General features: G+C 37.7%; 2 protein-coding genes across 2 annotated transcripts; both read left to right on the top strand.

The window, feature by feature from the left end:
- Positions 1 to 3,741: 3,741 nt before the first annotated feature.
- LOC137406521 (uncharacterized) lies at positions 3,742 to 6,655 on the top strand. The gene is made up of 3 exons (XM_068093110.1): positions 3,742 to 4,075; positions 5,057 to 5,164; positions 6,443 to 6,655. Exons 1-3 carry the CDS (start codon positions 4,034 to 4,036, stop codon positions 6,653 to 6,655), a joined length of 363 nt encoding a protein of 120 aa, XP_067949211.1. The 5' UTR covers positions 3,742 to 4,033.
- Positions 6,656 to 8,883: 2,228 nt separating this feature from the next.
- Positions 8,884 to 15,502, top strand: LOC137406171 (uncharacterized). Its single transcript, XM_068092705.1, has 4 exons — positions 8,884 to 8,929; positions 11,682 to 11,824; positions 12,958 to 13,065; positions 15,065 to 15,502. The coding sequence occupies exons 1-4, from the start codon at positions 8,884 to 8,886 to the stop codon at positions 15,275 to 15,277; spliced, it is 510 nt and encodes a 169-aa protein (XP_067948806.1). The 3' UTR covers positions 15,278 to 15,502.
- The last annotated feature ends 3,904 nt before the right edge of the window (positions 15,503 to 19,406 follow it).

The following is a 19,406-nucleotide window of genomic DNA, read 5'->3' on the forward strand; positions in this document are numbered from 1 at the left end:
AAAACAGAATGAAAAGTATTTTTAAAGACTCAGACCATGCATAATTATATAACATTTTAGTACACATGTATTCATCATTAATGCTTATTATGTTGAACCGCGTACTTTATTATGCAAGTGAAATTGCAATTAGTCAGTTTTTTATACGGTATGACATACATGTATATGTATTCTAATCAAACATGAAGGACACCTTTGGTTACAATACCACTCGAATACTAACCTTCTAATTCACAGTCATTTGAGTATTCTGCATCACTACTTTCATCTCCATCTTTTTTACTTCTATTGCTACAACAGCTGCTTCCAAACATGTCTGTACACTTGAGATCTGCTTTGTTGCACTGACAGCGACGAGACTGGCACCCAGTTTTGCATTGACAAAACATGTCCATGAGCACATCAAGAGGTGCTGGTTGTTGTGTTATCCATCTAGCTTTAAGCTCTCCATCTTCCATAAACCATCCATGTTGCTGGGGGATGGGGCATTGCTGATGATTTGCTTGGCTCTTCTTCATATCGCGGCCTGATAGGCATCCTTAGATATATGGAGATTTAACTTATCTAGTGTGGGTGGTAGGTTTGGTTGTGATGTGCGAGACGGTGAGCAGAAGATCTTATACCGTGCTTCATTGATGGAATTTGCCTCTTCACCATATAATCTGCATATGAATGTCTCAATAGATTATCTTATTGCACCATCAATTTCAAAATCTGCCCCCAAAGATTTCAGTGTGTTACAGAATTCAAGATTGTTCTTTAGCAGCTTGAAGAAAGTTATCTTCCCATTGGAACAGAATGCGCTTACACTGTCGCATCCATTTAAAGAATGGAGCCCGAGCAGTGCTTTGCATCGTTTGGGTGTGAGGACAGTAGACAGACAGCCCGTTTACATATCTCAACTGCTTCTTACCACAGCAGTAAATAAGTTTTTGTGATGGCAGCTCATCCACTAGAGATAGACAGCTTAGGAAAACATCTGTGTCCTAGCACTTGACTAGAACTTTTGAGCTGGGTTTGTCTTCTAGTATCTTTGCGATATGTGATAACATGCGCGTATCTGCTTCCTCGTGGTCTGGTGTCAAACTATCTATTTGGCATACAGCGATTGATCCATCAAGGTCATAGCTGATCATGTGGCATTCTTGAGAAAAAGCTGTTACAAGATCTAGTTTCTGCTTCTCAGTTGACTTCCTCCATGTATCCTTAAAAATTTCACTAGGGCAGTCTTGTTTGAGCCATCTGCTAAAAATTCAGACCTTTTTGGCACTGATTAGTTTGGACTAAACACAGCAACTTTCTGCCTTCCTTTCACACTTCTACGACTTCTCTCACCTCCTTTAATGCTGATATCAGGGTATGTGTCACAAACAAAATCCACACGAAATGTGTGATATACGTTTGCAATACTAACTATCCGTTGCAAAAGCTGACTTGCAACTATGCCAAAAGTTGGAGGAGCTTTCAGGGTCTGAATTTCAGCTATAGCATCAACCACAACAGCGTCAAAGACTGGTAGCTGATCCTGGTTAACATAGATTGATGGTTGATCATCAACATCTTTCTCAACAGCAGCCATACGAGCCGACTTGGTAGTCTTCAATATAGAGCCATCAGAGTTAGCCAGGGACCAGCTGATGTTGCCAAAAGAGATTAATAACACTTTTCTCAAATCCAAGTTTCGCTGTTGGCTGATCACTAACAAATTCTCAAACAGTCTGTGCGAACACTCTAGGACTTTTTATTTTGATTTTTTCTTAGCTGATTGTAATGTGGGCAAGGTTTTGAGCTTGTTTGACTTGATGGATGCATTGAAATCAATCTCTTGGGTGCTTAACCTCTTCTGGACAAACTCTGAAAGCTGTTTCTCTCCTATCACATTTGCCATTTCAAGATCGTGCTTCACTTCAATGGAGGCTTTCGCACCGCTGGTAATATGTACTAGCTTGGTGGTTTGAAACGCAAACATGTTTATTCTTGCTGTTATGAGTCTTTCATGACTTCCCTCATTTCCTCATCAGCCTTCCATGCCTTTTCACGCATCTCATAACTTGCGGCATCCGAATCACCAGGCACTAGCATCTTCTTCATGTCTGTACGTACAGCTGTTCGTTCTGGGTGAGATAGAGTCTCGCATTGAAAGGCCGATGATTTCTGGTAAACCCTATGATTCTACCGTGAGACTTTGAGTCTTTTTTAACTGTTTGCTCAATAGATTGATCACAAGCGATAGAGCTGAATGGACAGTCATGTCGTGATTGATAAGTAAAATACCCCTTCTTCATAAGAGCCTCAAACACCTTACTACGCTATACTTTCAGATTAGTCATCTCTGCATAGTACAGCATGCCATATCTAGCGTAGTTTGTGTGGTCATATGCAAAAAACCAAGGAAAGATCATACATGTAATTTATCTATAAATTTATGTCCAAATTGTATGCTATAACACGTCATGTAAACTGCAAAGAGTTAGTTTTGCTGCTCACAAAATATGCAGACAAAAATGAAAATGTTTTCTTTTTTTCCCACCAAAGTACCATCATCTTGGAGTAATCATCATGAATTTGTAAAGTTATAAATATCTAATCTCACCTCTTCTGCTGTATCACATTCTTTCTGCCTCTTCTCATGTCTTTTCTCAGCTCTTTCCATAACGAGTTTGTTACAATACTTTTTATAACAGGCATAATGACAACAAGTCTGAACTCTCATCAAAGTTCTCAATGCTCAGCACTTTTTGAGCAGTTTCACATTGAATGCTTTTTTCTTCTAATATTAACCATCTGTTTGAATACTGTTTGGCTGTCTCATTATGAAGTTTACTCACTCTGACTAGGGTTTCATTCACAGACTAATCAAGACAGTGAGACAAACGGTCTTGCTGCATCCTTGGCATGGGTTAAGGAATTCTGAGAATTGACTCACTTAATCTCAAATAAAAGCATTTATTAATTTTTGAGATTATAAAATAGTTTTCTTTGTCTGATATGTAAGGTTTTCCAACCAAAATTGGAGTTGCCCCCTCCCATTTCGAAAGTGCTCCTAGCTCAGAAATGTGCAAACGCATAGGTGTAGAAACATTATAATTGAATTCAACATAAATTTCTGACTATAAAACATCTTAGTTTGAGTAGCCCACCCTCCGAAGGAAAAGGCTGAAAGATAAGTTTATGTTCCTGCTCTACTATAGCCTGTGTTATCTCTGGCACTTCGGGCTGTCATATAAAAGGCCTTTCTGAAGTTTGATCAGGTTAGATAAGCTACAGCTGGTACAGCAGGAATAACTGTTAGTTATTCAGTAGCGCGAATCGAGAATACTAAATGTCATATACTCTGTTGTTGGCATTGCTAGGGCTGGCCGCTGGGCTATCGTTGGCCTCAGGTAAGTGCTGTGAAAATCATATGTGGCCTCTCTCTTTCTTTGCTGCCAAAACGGTGAGTAATACAGTTTGCTTTTGCTAGTATATAGCTGGCATCATGCGGGCTCCAAAGATATCAGATGCTAAAATGTTATGACATTATTCTCAGATATTCAAATTCTCTGAACTTGTTTAAAAGCAACCAAAAGTACAGGTGATATGCAGCTCTTATGAAAGTCATATCCAGATCTTATGAAAGTCATATCCAGATCTTATGAAAGTCATATCCAGATCTTATGAAAGACATATCCAGATCTTATGAAAGTCATATCCAGATCTTATGAAAGTCATATCCAGATCTTATGAAAGTCATATCCAGATCTTATGAAAGTCATATCCAGATCTTATGAAAGTCATATCCAGATCTTATGAAAGTCATATCCAGATCTTATGAAAGCCATATCCAGATCTTGCCATAGTAATATCTAGATTTGCAAAAGCAACGTTTTACACTGAAATCTAGATTTACAATTTGCCTCTAACTTATAATACACACAATTATTTTGTCATAGCGAGCTGCCCGCTGTCTACCTACAGTTATGCTGGCACCAGATTTAGCGATGCCTATGGTCGGCAATCATCAGCAAGAGTTCACCCTGACTTTGTGAAGTACATGAATGACATGAACGGCTACGCGCAGACTTGTGGAGTCGAGGTTAGTGATTGGTTGAAGAGCTATTATAGGTGTCGCTAAAATGTGATTGGTTGAAGAGCTATAGGTGTCGCTAAAATGTACAAGTCTTAATATTTTAAACGCAATATGCAAAACAGCTGAGCTGTTGAAAATGGTAAAACAAAGTTCTTCGACAGCTATTGAAGCGGAACAGCTGTGTTTTCTGAGAAAATTTAACTCAAAGGAGCTAAACTGGCACTCTGCCAAACTTAACAAAAATGTTGAGCCTTTGAATAGCAAGCTAGGCTATATTTAGAAAGCGGATAGCGCATGACTAGATAGAGAGCAGGTGCTATTTCACAGACGTGTATCACCTTATTCCATCTTCAATTCCTTTGTGCAACATTACCCCACTGACTGCATCATTTTATTTTGATACAATTTAGAGGATGTCATCATTTCTATGAGCATGCATTGCTTAGATATCCTATTTAGAAAAGAAGATACATTTTTATTATCCATTATTGCTTCTTGTCTAAAAAATCTTTCTTACCAACATATCGTTGATAATGGAGTTGTCTGACTACCAAAATGCGTATATTCACTAAAAGTCACACTACCAACTCTACTAATAACTGTTGTAGCCTCAGTAACTGCTATCTCATCTTTTTGGATAATCAGATATCCAAATAGCACTATTTTCACAAGGAACAATTTCTTCCTCATGGCAGATGAATCCTTTAGGGAAGCCAGAGCGGAGTAATATGTATTGGTGAATAGGCCACAATTTATTCGTGCAAACATTACGACTCTCTCTTGGTCGCAGGATACGACTCGTTATATTTGCATAAAACTACCTCATAAAAACAAGTTGTGTAACCTGAGAGTAGATAACTACCCGACTTCAAAATCTAAAGCTAGATGTGTAAGAGACATAGACTAAAAGATTACCTGGATGAGAAGCAAACTGCATCTGCCAAAGTTTTCTAGCATGCAAACAAGGTTTTATTTAATTTTGTTTAGATAAAAGTGACAAGCCATTTCAGAAGAAGCCCAGTGACAGGAAATCAATGGAACGCTAAGAGAAGCTGTCACATGATCGGTCACGCTATAGACATGAACCTGCTGGGTGTAAGTTACTGTTGTCTGTTATAAATGGCGGCCATATAATCTTTGAAGGTGATACTAGCTCAATATATTAAAGTGAATTCTCAAGTTTACTGTAGGTTTACTGTAGGTTTACTATAGGTTTACTGTAGGTTTACTGCAGGTTTACTGCAGGTTTACTGCAGGTTTACTGCAAGTTTACTGCAAGTTTACTGCAGGTTTACTGCAGGTTTACTGCAAGTTTACTGCAGGTTTACTGCAAGTTTACTGCAGGTTTACTGCAGGTTTACTGCAAGTTTACTGCAGGTTTACTGCAGGTTTACTGCAGGTTTACTGCAGGTTTACTGTAGCCAGAATTTGAATACAAGTAAAAGACTCCTGTTTTTCATATTCTCTCTTTTACACTAGACTAGCGATTACCTTTGAACATTTGAAATTTTCTTTTAAAAGGATTATCATTACAGTCATACAGTTATTTATTGTTATCTATTTTTTATTTATTTTACTGTTGAGGTATTTGGTTGTTGTTATGAAAAACTATTGTTACAAATTGGTTTACTCTGCAATATTCTAATACCTTATAAAACTAACTATAACGTAAATCAAGCCATGAATAAATACCAGATAACAATATAACAGCTTCAACAGAAAATAAGGGCTGTAGTTTGCATTTCATAGTTGACTGTATCAATGTTGTTTAAATGCAGTAGTAGTTGTCTAGCTACATGTATATACATGTAGCTACAGTTGTCTTCTCTCTTTAATGAAATACTATACTATATGTATGTTGTGAGTATTTTTATCACATAAAATCTGCTACTCTTGGTAGAACTGAACAGAGTACTGCGGTTGAAAACTAGCTACTACTTGTCTCTGTCACTCAGTTAATTGTCAGTATTTATTACTACTGTTCTAATCTGCTTTTTTATTAGACTAATGTCTAATTATCTAATTAATGTTCTAATGACAGAGTCTATTAAAAAGTAGCAAAGAATCATTATGCATGACTTGGCTGACAAAGTAACGTGACTGTCTCCTTATCATTTCTTAGCAAAACTTTGAAAAGTGTAATACCATTTGCAGCAATAGTGCCAAATATGCTTCTTGTATAACGCTTTGAGGACAGAACAGAGTACAATGAGGAATCCAGTGACCCAACCTACCTGAGTATATGATAAAAAATGAGTTTTTTTATTAAAGAAAACCTTTGTTGAATCAATCAATGAGGTCTTGTAGGACAGATCTCTATTAGCTAAAACATTTACTGAATACGTTGGATACCACATGTACTTGAATTTTTAGAAAAATGGATTCTGCGACGGTTCGTGTCTAAGTAAATACAGTAGTTACAACGGACCTGACTCTAGCATCAACTGCTTCCTCAAGAAAATACGCTATGTCCACCCTCTCCTCCACTGGGGAATAGACTTCAATGATCCAGTTCACATCGATGACAGACTCTGCACAGATGCTGCTGAGTACGACAAGGTTCATGCTACATTATCTGGCTGTTAGCGATGGTAGATATGAAGAAACCCTTGCCGAAATTATACTATTCCGGCATTACAGTGTTTCCAATAAAAATGTATATGAGAAGAACCTACACTATAATAGTCTCTATTTGAGACTATTACAGCAGGTGACATTATTTAAATTTAATGGTGAAGGCAAGTCAAGAAAATGAATTTAGTATTATAATAATCAAGCATGTTATCTTAGTATCTCATACTGTACTGTAGACTCACAGTTTGTAGTAAAAAACTCATCCAACCGCTTATATAGTCTTCACGCTAGTGTAAAAAACACAAATTCTATGACTATAGCCCAGACTCCTGTGCAATAGTATAAAATTTGCCAATTTTTCCTTGGCACATAGTCTATAGCCCAGACTGTCATGGTCCACTCTCAACGTTATGCCATAGCATAAAGATCACTATAGGCCTTTCCTCACACTCCTTTGTAGCAATTGGCCTACCCTAATGAGACTTATATTTTTGAAGTTGTCTTTCCTTCTTCTGCATCACTCCGCGCTAGAATCTATTTGCTGTGGGCTGTTCACTACGCCCTTCTAACCTCGCACTCGTTATCATATTATCACGTTACCCTGTATATTCTTTTGCTACACATGACTTGTAGTAGTTTCAGTGATATGACCTATGACCTTACGATTTTGCTGTATTAGTGTAGCATTTCTCTCATCTCTATTTCTTTAGTAAAATAAGAGCCTTGCCTGTCCATCTGTCCGTCTGTCCGTTTATCCAACTGTCCGAAGCCTCGCTAGGATCGTTAGAAAAAAAGTTGCACCACACAGGAGTTGAACCCAGATATTTACCTTCCCAGTCAAGTGCTCTAACCTCTGCACTAACCCATCATCTTGCCATATTGTGGAATAATTATACATATAATTATAATTAATTATACATATAATTATTCCACATGATGATCTCTTACGGTGTGCAGGACTGCCATCGTTCTAATTTTTGCTATAGTAAAAGACGAGTCCGGCTGTCTGAAGACATGCTTAGAGGTTGAGAAATCATGGAAATGAAATCACAAAAACGCACAAAAATCGAACTGGAATATTTGGCTTAGTGGCTAGGTACACTAACAACTGCACCCTTCAACCACCTTGCTGCATTGAGGAATAATTGTACACATCATAAATCTATAAATTTATATAATTCTCATCTTCATATTTCATCTATAAATCTATATAAATCTCATCTATAAATCTCATCTATAAATCTCATCTATAAATCTCATCCATAAATCTCATCTATAAATATCATCTATAAATCTCATCTATAAATCTCATCTATAAATATCATCTATAAATCTCATCTATAAATCTCATCTATAAATCTCATCTATAAATCTCATCCATAAATCTCATCTATAAATCTCATCTATAAATCTCATCTATAAATCTCATCTATAAATCTCATCCATAAATCTCATCTATAAATCTCATCTATAAATCTCATCTATAAATCTCATCTATAAATCTCATCTATAAATCTCATCTATAAATCTATATAAACTTCACCTATAAATCTCACGTGAGATACTAAAGAGTTTTTGAAATCCATATATTCATCATATTAACTTGTGAGAGCTTGTGACTCGTTGATCCGCCATCTTCTTCTTGTTAGAATGGAGACACATTTCCAGAAGGAAGTCAGTTTCCACTTCATTGTCTTCCTTTCATTTCATTCTTTGAGCTGTAATACAACATTGATACATTCCTACAGCTACTGTGTATGAAAAAGAAACGATAAAAGGAAGTGACATTTGATCCGCTGTCGCCATTCTAGGCAAATACTATTCTTTACAAATGAGAGCATTATTATATATCAAAGATAGTAAATGGTCTCTTGACTTGATATATTTGGATCTCCTATATATAATTATCTATAAATACGCTATAAATACTATTATTTGATTCGATGTTCTTATATCAAAAACTATTGATCAAAAATCACAGAATACTTGAGTGTATAAGATCAATGATTATGTAGTATTATGTTATTCATTGATCGTAAATCAACAAATGATTACACAATGGCCACTCTTTTTTTTTTCAAATACAATCAATAGGCGTCTTCAAAACATTATAAACTTCAAAGCGTAATCAGAGAAAGAAGCTTTGAGTTAAAAGCAAGAGGCTAGTCTCCTGGTGCCTTATAAACAGATGACAGACAAGAGGAGTCAGTTTTGAAGAGTCAGAAGATAGAGACTGAAGGATGCTCAGAAAATTGATCCTAGTAGCTCTGCTCCAGTTAGCAGGAGGTAAGTGATGAACAGATAGCTGGAGGTAAGTGGTTAACAGTTAGCAAGTGATAGGTGATGAACATTTAGCAGGAGGTAGGTGGTGAACATTTAGCAGGAGGTAAAGGGTGAACATTTAGCTGGAGGTAGGTGGTGAACATTTAGCAAAAGGTAGGTGGTGAAAATTTAGCAGGAGGTAGGTGGTGAACATTTAGCAGAAGGTAGGTGGCAAACATTTAGCTGGAGGTAGGTGGTGAACAGATAGCTGGAGTTAGGCGGTGAACATTTAGCTAGAGGTAGGCGGTGAACATTTAGCAGGAGGTAGGTAGTGAACAGATAGCTGGAGGTAAGCGGTGAACATTTAGCAGGAGGTAGGTGGTGAACATTTAGCAGGAGGTAGGTGGTGAACATTTAGCAGGAGGTAAGTGGTAAACATTTAGCAGGAGGTAAAGGGTGAACATTTAGCAGGAGGTAGGCGGTGAACATTTAGCAGGAGGTAGGTAGTGAACAGATAGCTGGAGGTAAGCGGTGAACATTTAGCAGGAGGTAGGTGGTGAACATTTAGCAGGAGGTAGGTGGTGAACATTTAGCAGGAGGTAAGTGGTAAACATTTAGCAGGAGGTAAGTGGTAAAAATTTAGCAGGAGGTAGGTGGTGAACATTTAGCAGGAGGTAGGTGGTGAATATTTAGCCGGAGGTAGGTGGTGAACCTTTAGCAGGAGGTAAGTGGTAAACATTTAGCAGGAGGCAGGTGGTGAACCTTTAGCAGGAGGTAGGTGGTGAACATTTAGCTAGAGGTAGGCGGTGAACATTTAGCAGGAGGTAGGTAGTGAACAGATAGCTGGAGGTAAGCGGTGAACATTTAGCAGGAGGTAGGTGGCAAACATTTAGCTGGAGGTAGGTGGTGAACAGATAGCTGGAGTTAGGCGGTGAACATTTAGCTAGAGGTAGGCGGTGAACATTTAGCAGGAGGTAGGTAGTGAACAGATAGCTGGAGGTAAGCGGTGAACATTTAGCAGGAGGTAGGTGGTGAACATTTAGCAGGAGGTAGGTGGTGAACATTTAGCAGGAGGTAAGTGGTAAACATTTAGCAGGAGGTAAAGGGTGAACATTTAGCTGGAGGTAGGTGGTGAACATTTAGCAAAAGGTAGGTGGTGAAAATTTAGCAGGAGGTAGGTGGTGAACATTTAGCAGGAGGTAGGTGGCAAACATTTAGCTGGAGGTAGGTGGTGAACAGATAGCTGGAGGTAGGTGGTGAACATTTAGCAGGAGGTAGGTGGTGAATATTTAGCAGGAGGTAAGGGGCGAACATTTAGCAGGAGGTAGGTGGTGAACATTTAGCTGGAGGTAAGTGGTGAACATTTAGCTGGAGGTAGGTGGTGAACAGATAGCTGGAGGTGGGCGGTGAATATTTAGCAGGAGGTAAGGGGCGAACATTTAGCTGGAGGTAGGTGGTGAACAGATAGCTGGAGGTAGGTGGTGAACAGATAGCTGGAGGTAGGTGGTGAACAGATAGCTGGAGGTAGGTGGTGAACAGATAGCTGGAGGTAGGTGGTGAACATTTAGCTGGAGGTAGGTGGTGAACATTTAGCAGGAGGTAGGTGGTGAACAGATAGCTGGAGGTAGGTGGTGAACAGATAGCTGGAGGTAGGCGGTGAACATTTAGCTGGAGGTAGGTGGTGAACATTTAGCAGGAGGTAAGTGGTGAACATTTAGCTGGAGGTAGGTGGTGAACAGATAGCTGGAGGTGGGCGGTGAATATTTAGCAGGAGGTAAGGGGCGAACATTTAGCTGGAGGTAGGTGGTGAACAGATAGCTGGAGGTAGGTGGTGAACAGATAGCTGGAGGTAGGTGGTGAACAGATAGCTGGAGGTAGGTGGTGAACAGATAGCTGGAGGTAGGTGGTGAACATTTAGCTGGAGGTAGGTGGTGAACATTTAGCAGGAGGTAGGTGGTGAACAGATAGCTGGAGGTAGGTGGTGAACAGATAGCTGGAGGTAGGCGGTGAACATTTAGCTGGAGGTAGGTGGTGAACAGATAGCTGGAGGTAGGTGGTGAACAGATAGCTGGAGGTAGGCGGTGAACATTTAGCTGGAGGTAGGTGGTGAACATTTAGCAGGAGGTAGGTGGTGAACAGATAGCTGGAGGTAGGTGGTGAACAGATAGCTGGAGGTAGGCGGTGAACAGATAGCTGGAGGTAGGTGGTGAACATTTAGCTGGAGGTAGGTGGTGAACAGATAGCTGGAGGTAGGTGGTGAACATTTAGCAGGAGGTAGGTGGTGAACATTTAGCTGGAGGTAGGTGGTGAACATTTAGCTGGAGGTAGGTGGTGAACATTTAGCTGGAGGTAGGTGGTGAACAGATAGCTGGAGGTAGGTGGTGAACATTTAGCAGGAGGTAGGTGGTGAACATTTAGCTGGAGGTAGGTGGTGAACATTTAGCTGGAGGTAGGTGGTGAACATTTAGCTGGAGGTAGGTGGTGAACAGATAGCTGGAGGTAGGTGGTGAACATTTAGCAGGAGGTAGGTGGTGAACATTTAGCTGGAGGTAGGTTATGAACAAAATCAACCGATACTAGCTGATACAACAGTTGGCCTTAGTGATTGTTGTGCAAAGTGTGAGGAGCAGTTGATAAAATTTAATTTTTCTATTGAAATCTTTCACTGCCTTATGCTCATAAAAATAATAGACAATAATGAATGCCTTACTGTAGATTTCACAGTATTCGGTTACTAATTATACATAACCTTTATCCAAAAATCTTTTTTATGCAGCGAGCTGCCCGCTGTCTACCTACAGTTATGCTGGCACCAGATTTAGTGATGCCTATGGTCGGCAATCATCAGCAAGAGTTCACCCTGACTTTGTGAAGTACATGAATGACATGAACAGCCACGCCCAGACTTGTGGAGTCGAGGTTAGTGATTGGTTGAAGAGCTGTAGCCTGAGAAATTAAAAGGTAGTAGTTGTAAATTAGGCTGATTTCTCAAGGATTTGCCTTCTGAATGTTTCTACATTTAACAATTAAAAGTGTCTGTCAGCATAGGTACATGATGTATAGGAAGGTATCTGTCATCATAGTACATAGTAAGGTATCTGTCAGCCTGGTATGGTACATAGGAAGGTATCTGTCAGCATTATGTATAGGAAGGTATCTGTCAGCATGGTACATAGGAAGGTATCTGTCAGCAGTGATCTATAGAATAACAGCAGTAAGGTTTGTATCATACAATAACAAATAAAAACACTATCTGGCAGAAGGTGCTTAAAAATGTATCTGGCAGTTGAGATGCTTAAAACCATTAAGCAAAAGCGCTGCTTGTGAGGTTTCTGGCAGCATGAATTTTCAGTAGGCATCTGGCAATAATAGTGCTTGGAAGTTGCAGAGACTAGTTATCAAAAAGATATCAGCAGAATTTTACATAGAGGAATAAGAGGCAGCCTCAATGAATGTCTGTACATCTAATATCAACCCAGATGTTATTTCATAAACAAATATCATCCTATACTATTCTTTACTGCCAGTATTGCATATATGTAATAACAAAAATATTGTTCTGTTTATTGAATGATTTTTTGTGCATTCACAGAGCACTTCAGTGATCAGACTGTAAAAATTTAGTAAAAATTTTTCTATTCTTATTATTCTCCATTACTATTATTCTCTATTACTATTATTCTCAACTGCTATCCACAAAATACAAATATTGCTTTTTTCATTTCAGCTAGCTATAGTAAAGGAGCAGACAACTCTTTGTTTCCTCGAATAGTATTTCATCTCTATTCTCCAAAATTACACGAACTCAAATATGAACAAATATATTAAAAATTGTTTGGCTCAATTCTTCATCAAACATCATGAATTTTTTGGGTGATCATAGTGATTTGGGTGACCTTTAAATTACCTTTAGCAAAAGATTATTTTGTATAGCACGAATTTCATGTTCAAAGTTCGATGAAATGTGCCGCCATTGTTGCTGCAATAGGAAAAACAAAACTTGTGGCTAAGTTTTTTATGATGCAAAAAACGTTAAATTTTGTGCTTTTCAGATAAAAGTGACAAGCCATTTCCGAAAGAATCCAGTGACAGGAAATCAATGGAACGCTAAGAGAAGCTGCCACATGATTGGCCACGCTATAGACATGAACCTATCAGGCGTAAGTTGTTGTTTATTGTTAGTTATAAAGATGCACATGTACCCTGACAAATTTTATCAATTATCTGTAATTCCAATCATTTGTCTGTTAGTATTAATATCATAGCTAATTCTTGGTGGAAATTTCTGATTTCACACTTTTTTCAGAGTCGCTCATTTTATTTCTGTTAAGAGCAGCTGTAGCCTGGTGGTTTGCTAACAACAGGTTGGGTTCAATTCCTAGAAAAAGACATCATTGGTGACAGGAAATATCAAACCTTAGATTGCTCTCTACCTGTGGGCATGTTTCCAGTCACCATGATTCTCTTGCCAGTGGGTTTGACACGTCCTGCCAAGACCACAAATACATGGTTCATGCAACATGCTCTTAAAACTTGCACAGCCTCTGTGTGCAGTATGCAATGAAAACATACTCATTTTTCAAAGGGTTATCCACTCACAATTATTTCGTTTCTACAATGGAACATCGATGCATTATATTGCTAGTTGCATTTTTTGCATTTAGTTAAAACTAATTTTGCTTTATAGCAGTGAGTATATAGTCTTCACAATCATCTGTTACTGGTACTTAACTGTGTTCTATTTAATGGTTTGATAATAATATTAGTTACCGCTGGATAAAAATAAATTATTACAATGAATCAACCATGAAAGAGGTAAGTTTACACATTTTATGTAGTTTCTTTTGTGGATAAACCTTTAGATAGAATCAACCATTTCAAAGAACCGCTAAATTAAAAAAATAATGCTTTTATAATATGCAAATCTTTCCGTAAGATCTGAATTTTGTAGTATTTTTAGCGAATTCTACATGTACGTTATATACCTATACAGTTCAATTAAAAGCTTGTATTTTTTTGGAGTTTTTATACATTTGTGTTTCCCTAAATCACATATACCACAATGAGAGCACAACTTCTAACTAATCTTGATGATTTACGATTACCTAGAAAACGCCTCATTATGTTAAAGGTTGACTTGCAACAAAATTCACATTACCGTTATTTGATATGAAAAGATTCACCATGTCTTACTCTGTTGTGTTGTAGGTGCAAAATATGTGAAAAGGTGATTACAAGCTCTTAAAAGCTCAAAAACAAACAGAAGATCGCAGCCACACGAGACCGTCATAGTTTAGATTCCCTTTCTAAAACGGCTCAAATGTGATGTAGTTATGAGAGATGGTTTCTGTTTACACTTTCTTGCAACCTTATTCGTTGAAATATTTTCACAAATATACTTCACGCATTCAATAAAACTATGTCTATTGTTCTTACGCATCTATTTTATTGTCATTGTAATGCTGTCACTTTTAGCAGCGATATCTTATAACTTATCATAAAAATTTGTTTAATTTTTTCGCCTTAGCTTGAAGGAGTACATATCATTGTCTGATAATCATGATGAGCCTGTTGGTCACTTGTGACAATCGAAAAGTGCTGCAGAAATTATTTGCGAAGTATTGGGTCACATGATCAGATTACAACTTGCCGATTAGACCAGGCCGAAACAAAACTGTAAAGTAGCATCTATATTTGATACGGGGTCTTCGGTAAAACCCGAAGTGTCTGTCATAAACTAGTACTATGATAAGTTTTATACTGAGCTTTTTATTGGCCTTTCAATTCACGTGAGAACATACGTGACAAGACGATAACCAAATTTCGTGGTTATGTCATCGAAATAAAGAGATTCCAATCTACGGCGACTTTTCGTTTTTGAGCTTTTAAGAGCTTGTAGTCACATTTCCACATATTTTGCACCTACAACACAACAGAGTAAGACATGGCGAATCTTTTGATATCAAATAACTGTAATGTGAATTTTGTTGCAAGTCAACCTTTAACACTGTAAACCTTAAGTAGCCATTGTTCCAGTGCAATACGTACATGAGTAGATAATTCTATGAAAAAAAGTTTAATAAAAGAAAAATCGATTATGCTATTATTAAAACTCCTTCATGATTTGCTAAATGCAGTGGATATTACTCTTCCTTTTAGAAAAATGGCTACTGCAACAGCTCATGTCTGAAAGGTTACAGCAGTTACAGCGGATCCGACTCCAGCATCAACTGCTTCCTGAAGAAAATTCGCTACGACCACCCTGTCCTCCACTGGGGAATAGATTTCAATGATCCAGTTCACATCGATGACAGACTCTGCACGAATGATGCTGAGTACGATAGGATCCTGGCGACCTTGTCCGATTGCTAAAATAAAGGACGGAGACCAAATGAGTCCCTAAGAAATAATAAGGAGATGATAGTCAAAAATAACATCTTTGAGCGCTTCAGTACTAACTGCTTCTATAGAATTTAATCTCAGCAACTGATACAACTGTACCCAGCTATTTTCTTTTTAATCTTATATTCTAATGTTTTTAATACCAGAGACTGATCAAAGCTGCCTGCATTGACACAAAAATTATTTTACTTTTTATTTTAGCCTAATTGTTCTTTTCACTGCTTAGACTCTTGGGCTACATAAATAAACTTTGAGCTATATCATTTCTGTACCAGCTATGTTAAAAACTCTTCAGCGGCATTCTGGGATCTCATGCTAATGCCTTCATTTTATGCAGTCGGTCGAGACGTGAAAAATGAGTAATGTAAAACAAATTAAAGTTCAGACTTGGCCTTGTTGCTCAACTCTTAGGAAGTTCTGGCAAAGCTAGAAACATTTGAGCATTTTTGCAATCGTTAGTATATAGTTTGTTTCATGAGTGAGCAATGCAGATTATAACATGATTGTCTAGAACTTTAGGTTACTGTCTGCGATCTCATAAAGTGACCTAAATGTCCTTATTGTAGATTAGACTCTCAATCTATAATTTAAAATACCAAACAGTAGCCTGGATGCAGTTTCTAGTAGGAATCTCTAAAAAGGGCCGACTGAAGACACAACAAAAGATTATTTCTAAAATGCAAAAGTATTTTAAGCATAGCCCAGCTAAAACTCAGAACTCTTGTAACAACTTCAAAACACTCATAACAATATTAAGGCTCTTGTGACAGGCTCAGGGCACTTATGACAGCCTCAGAGCACTTGTAGCAATCTCATGACGCTTGTAACAGTCACAAGGCACCTGTGGTTGTTTTAGGGCATCTGTAACAGCCTACAAAAGTACTAAAGTACCTACTATCCAAGTATACTTGAGGCAGTTTTAAAACATTTGTAAACACTGTTGTCAGGGCTACTGCAGTAATCTCATGTTCCATCAAGAGGCTTTTTGATAAAATCATTGTAAAGGCTGTAACTTTGCTACCACAGCCATGGGATACTAATAGCCATGGGATACTAATAGTGGAAATTGTTCCTCAAATTTTGTCAACCGAAAATTCTTTACGAAAGTTAATTATAAGAACTGTGCTAAGCCTGCAAACATGTACAATTGTAAAGAGTCGTCACCTCATGAGAGGAAGCAACTTCTAGGAACCTGATGTTGGCTAACGATATTAACTTTGGATTCCCTTTTGTGTCTTGTTGTGCATCAAAGAACTAGCAGCAACATATAAGTACCTACAAACAATCTCAGAGTACTTTTAACTGCCCGAAATTTTTGCAATAAACTAGGGGTGCACACATTAGCTTGTGCAAGTGTGCATAGCCTTGGGGTACCAAAGCGCTTGGATAGTCAAAAATCTTTTATGGGATTATCCAATTCATAAAGTTGGTTATAGAACTAGGTTTGGTAAAAAGCTGCCTCACTGTTATCTTTATGCATCACCGTGACAAATTCTGGGCTTACCTGTACATGCATTATACCTATACCTGTACATGTGTTGTACCTCTACTTGTACATGTATTGTACCTCTACCTGTACCTGTATTGTACCTATACCTGTACATGTAATGTACCTATACCTGTACCTGTATTGTACCTCTACCTGTACATGTATTGTATCTTTACCTGTACGTGTATTGTACCTATACCTGTACATGTATTGTACCTATACCTGTACCTGTATTGTACCTCTACCTGTACATGTATTGTACCTATACCTGTACATGTATTGTACCTCTACCTGTTCATGCATTGTACCCATACCTGTACATGTATTGTACCTCTACCTGTACATGCATTGTACCTATACCTGTACATGTATTGTACCTATACCTGTATATGTATTGTACCTCTACCTGTACATGTATTGTACCTCTACCTGTACATGTATTGTACCTCTACCTTTACATGCATTGAACCTATACCTGTACATGTATTGTACCTATACCTGTACATGTATTGTACCTTTACCTGTACATGTATTGTACCTCTACCTGTGCATGCATTGTACCTATACCTGTACATGTATTGTACCTGTACATGTATTGTACCTCTACCTGTACATGTATTGTACCTCTACCTGTACATGCATTGTACCTATACCTGTACATGTATTGTACCTATACCTGTACATGTATTGTACCTATGCCTGTACATGTATTGTACCTATACCTGTACATGTATTGTACCTCTACCTGTACATGTATTGTACCTCTACCTGTACATGTATTGTACCTCTACCTGTGCATGCATTGTACCTATACCTGTACATGTATTGTACCTATACCTGTACATGTATTGTACCTCCCCCTGTACATGTATTGTACCTCTACCTGTACATGTAGTTTTATTATTATTTGCTTTTGCTTTTATTTTTGATAATTTTATTATCTGTTGCTGGCACTTTGTGTTGTTTGTAGACACAGCAAGGTGCGCTGTGTCCACAAACAATTTATTGGATTATACTCTGTACATGGCCACTGATGATTCATCACGTATTTCTCATAATTGCGCAATTGATGTAAAATACTCTTGGCCACTGAGGAATTTTCTAGAGGTTCTAATTTAGTTAAGCAGGAAGTGCCCTGTAATAGGAATCAATCTTATTTCAGACATTATTCAATCAGATTACTTACTATTTTGCGGAGACACTATACATAAATAAATTTAGTCATACTTCAATGACAGATCAACCTTGTTCATCTTTTTGACCTGGTGACAACCACCTAAACAGTTACATATCATGAGAAGGTATATATTCAATATTGTCGACCTCTTCCTCTTCCAAACCTTACATTAAATTTTCTGAGCACTGTCTGGGGTAAATTTTGACAAACAAACAACACTGTTCTTGATGTCATATCATAAAACAGTAATTGCTGTGTTTATAGCTGAAAAAGCGAAGCTAGGCTGCCAGCTTTCTAATACAAATTGGTAGTTGCAGGAATGGTGACTTTCACCGTTCAGGTCTCTTTACATCATAGGAGAAGCTGAGGATGAAGTTATTGGACAGAGTAAGTCCATGTTGCTTTAAGACGGAGTATGCGGTACATACTTTTATTGTTCACATCTCTGTGTACACGTAAGTTGAATATATATCATGTTTAGCAACCTCTCTTGGGGGCAGTGTTTCTATGTTACCCAGTCGATAAACCCTTTGCTTTGTCACAACCTTCTTAGAGTCAGTTCCATGACATTGTAATCTCAATGACTGACCCCTAGTGACTAAAGACTATAGAATACAGTTTAATGTCTAAAATTATTGATAGATGAACGAATTTTGGTAAAGAAATAATGTCTATGAAAGCTGAAACTCTGGTGAACATGAATCTGCTACGGTCACTTTCTGGTAGATGCCACTTGGTGACATTTATGTACCTATTCGAAGCCACAGTGAAAGGTGGATAAAAGATTCCAACATGGAATCCAAACTAGTGACACTGAGCTTAATTGCCTTACACTCTAAAACTTAGGAGAATCATGCGCCTTCCAACATATCGGAATAGTTAGTATTAGTTAGCAGTCTGCCGATATCAAGGTAGAGATGTGACTAGTATACCTACAGCAAAGCACTAGTGAATAATTAATTGCTAGTTTTCTTTCCATATGAAGTATAATTTAATACTTGATTCTAAAAGTAATAGTGAATTTGTGTAGTTATAGTAGTCAGTGTATCCTCTTCATGCTTCAAACTTGTGAACAGAAATGCATGTAAGTCGACATGTTAGACTGCATTGCTTTGATATTATTCAGAGTAAGTTTATTGTCAGACAGAATCTACTACAGTCTTTAATAAAAATTATTATGTTTAAATACTACTAATTACACTCATATAGTCCTATATATATATAGTCCAGACTTGAAATAAGCAAATACAAATGTATGCGCTGTAACGATATTTGTAACTATATCTGTAACTATATCTGTAACTACATCTGTAACTATATCTGTAACTATATCTGTAACTATATCTGTAACTATATCTGTAACTATATCTGTACAGAATGTTGACTTTAACCATTTAACATGAGTGTGTTCAGAATTTAGCTTACATAATCAT

This window comes from Watersipora subatra, chromosome 10 (genome assembly GCF_963576615.1).
Source record: "Watersipora subatra chromosome 10, tzWatSuba1.1, whole genome shotgun sequence".
Lineage (NCBI taxonomy): Eukaryota > Metazoa > Bryozoa > Gymnolaemata > Cheilostomatida > Watersiporidae > Watersipora > Watersipora subatra.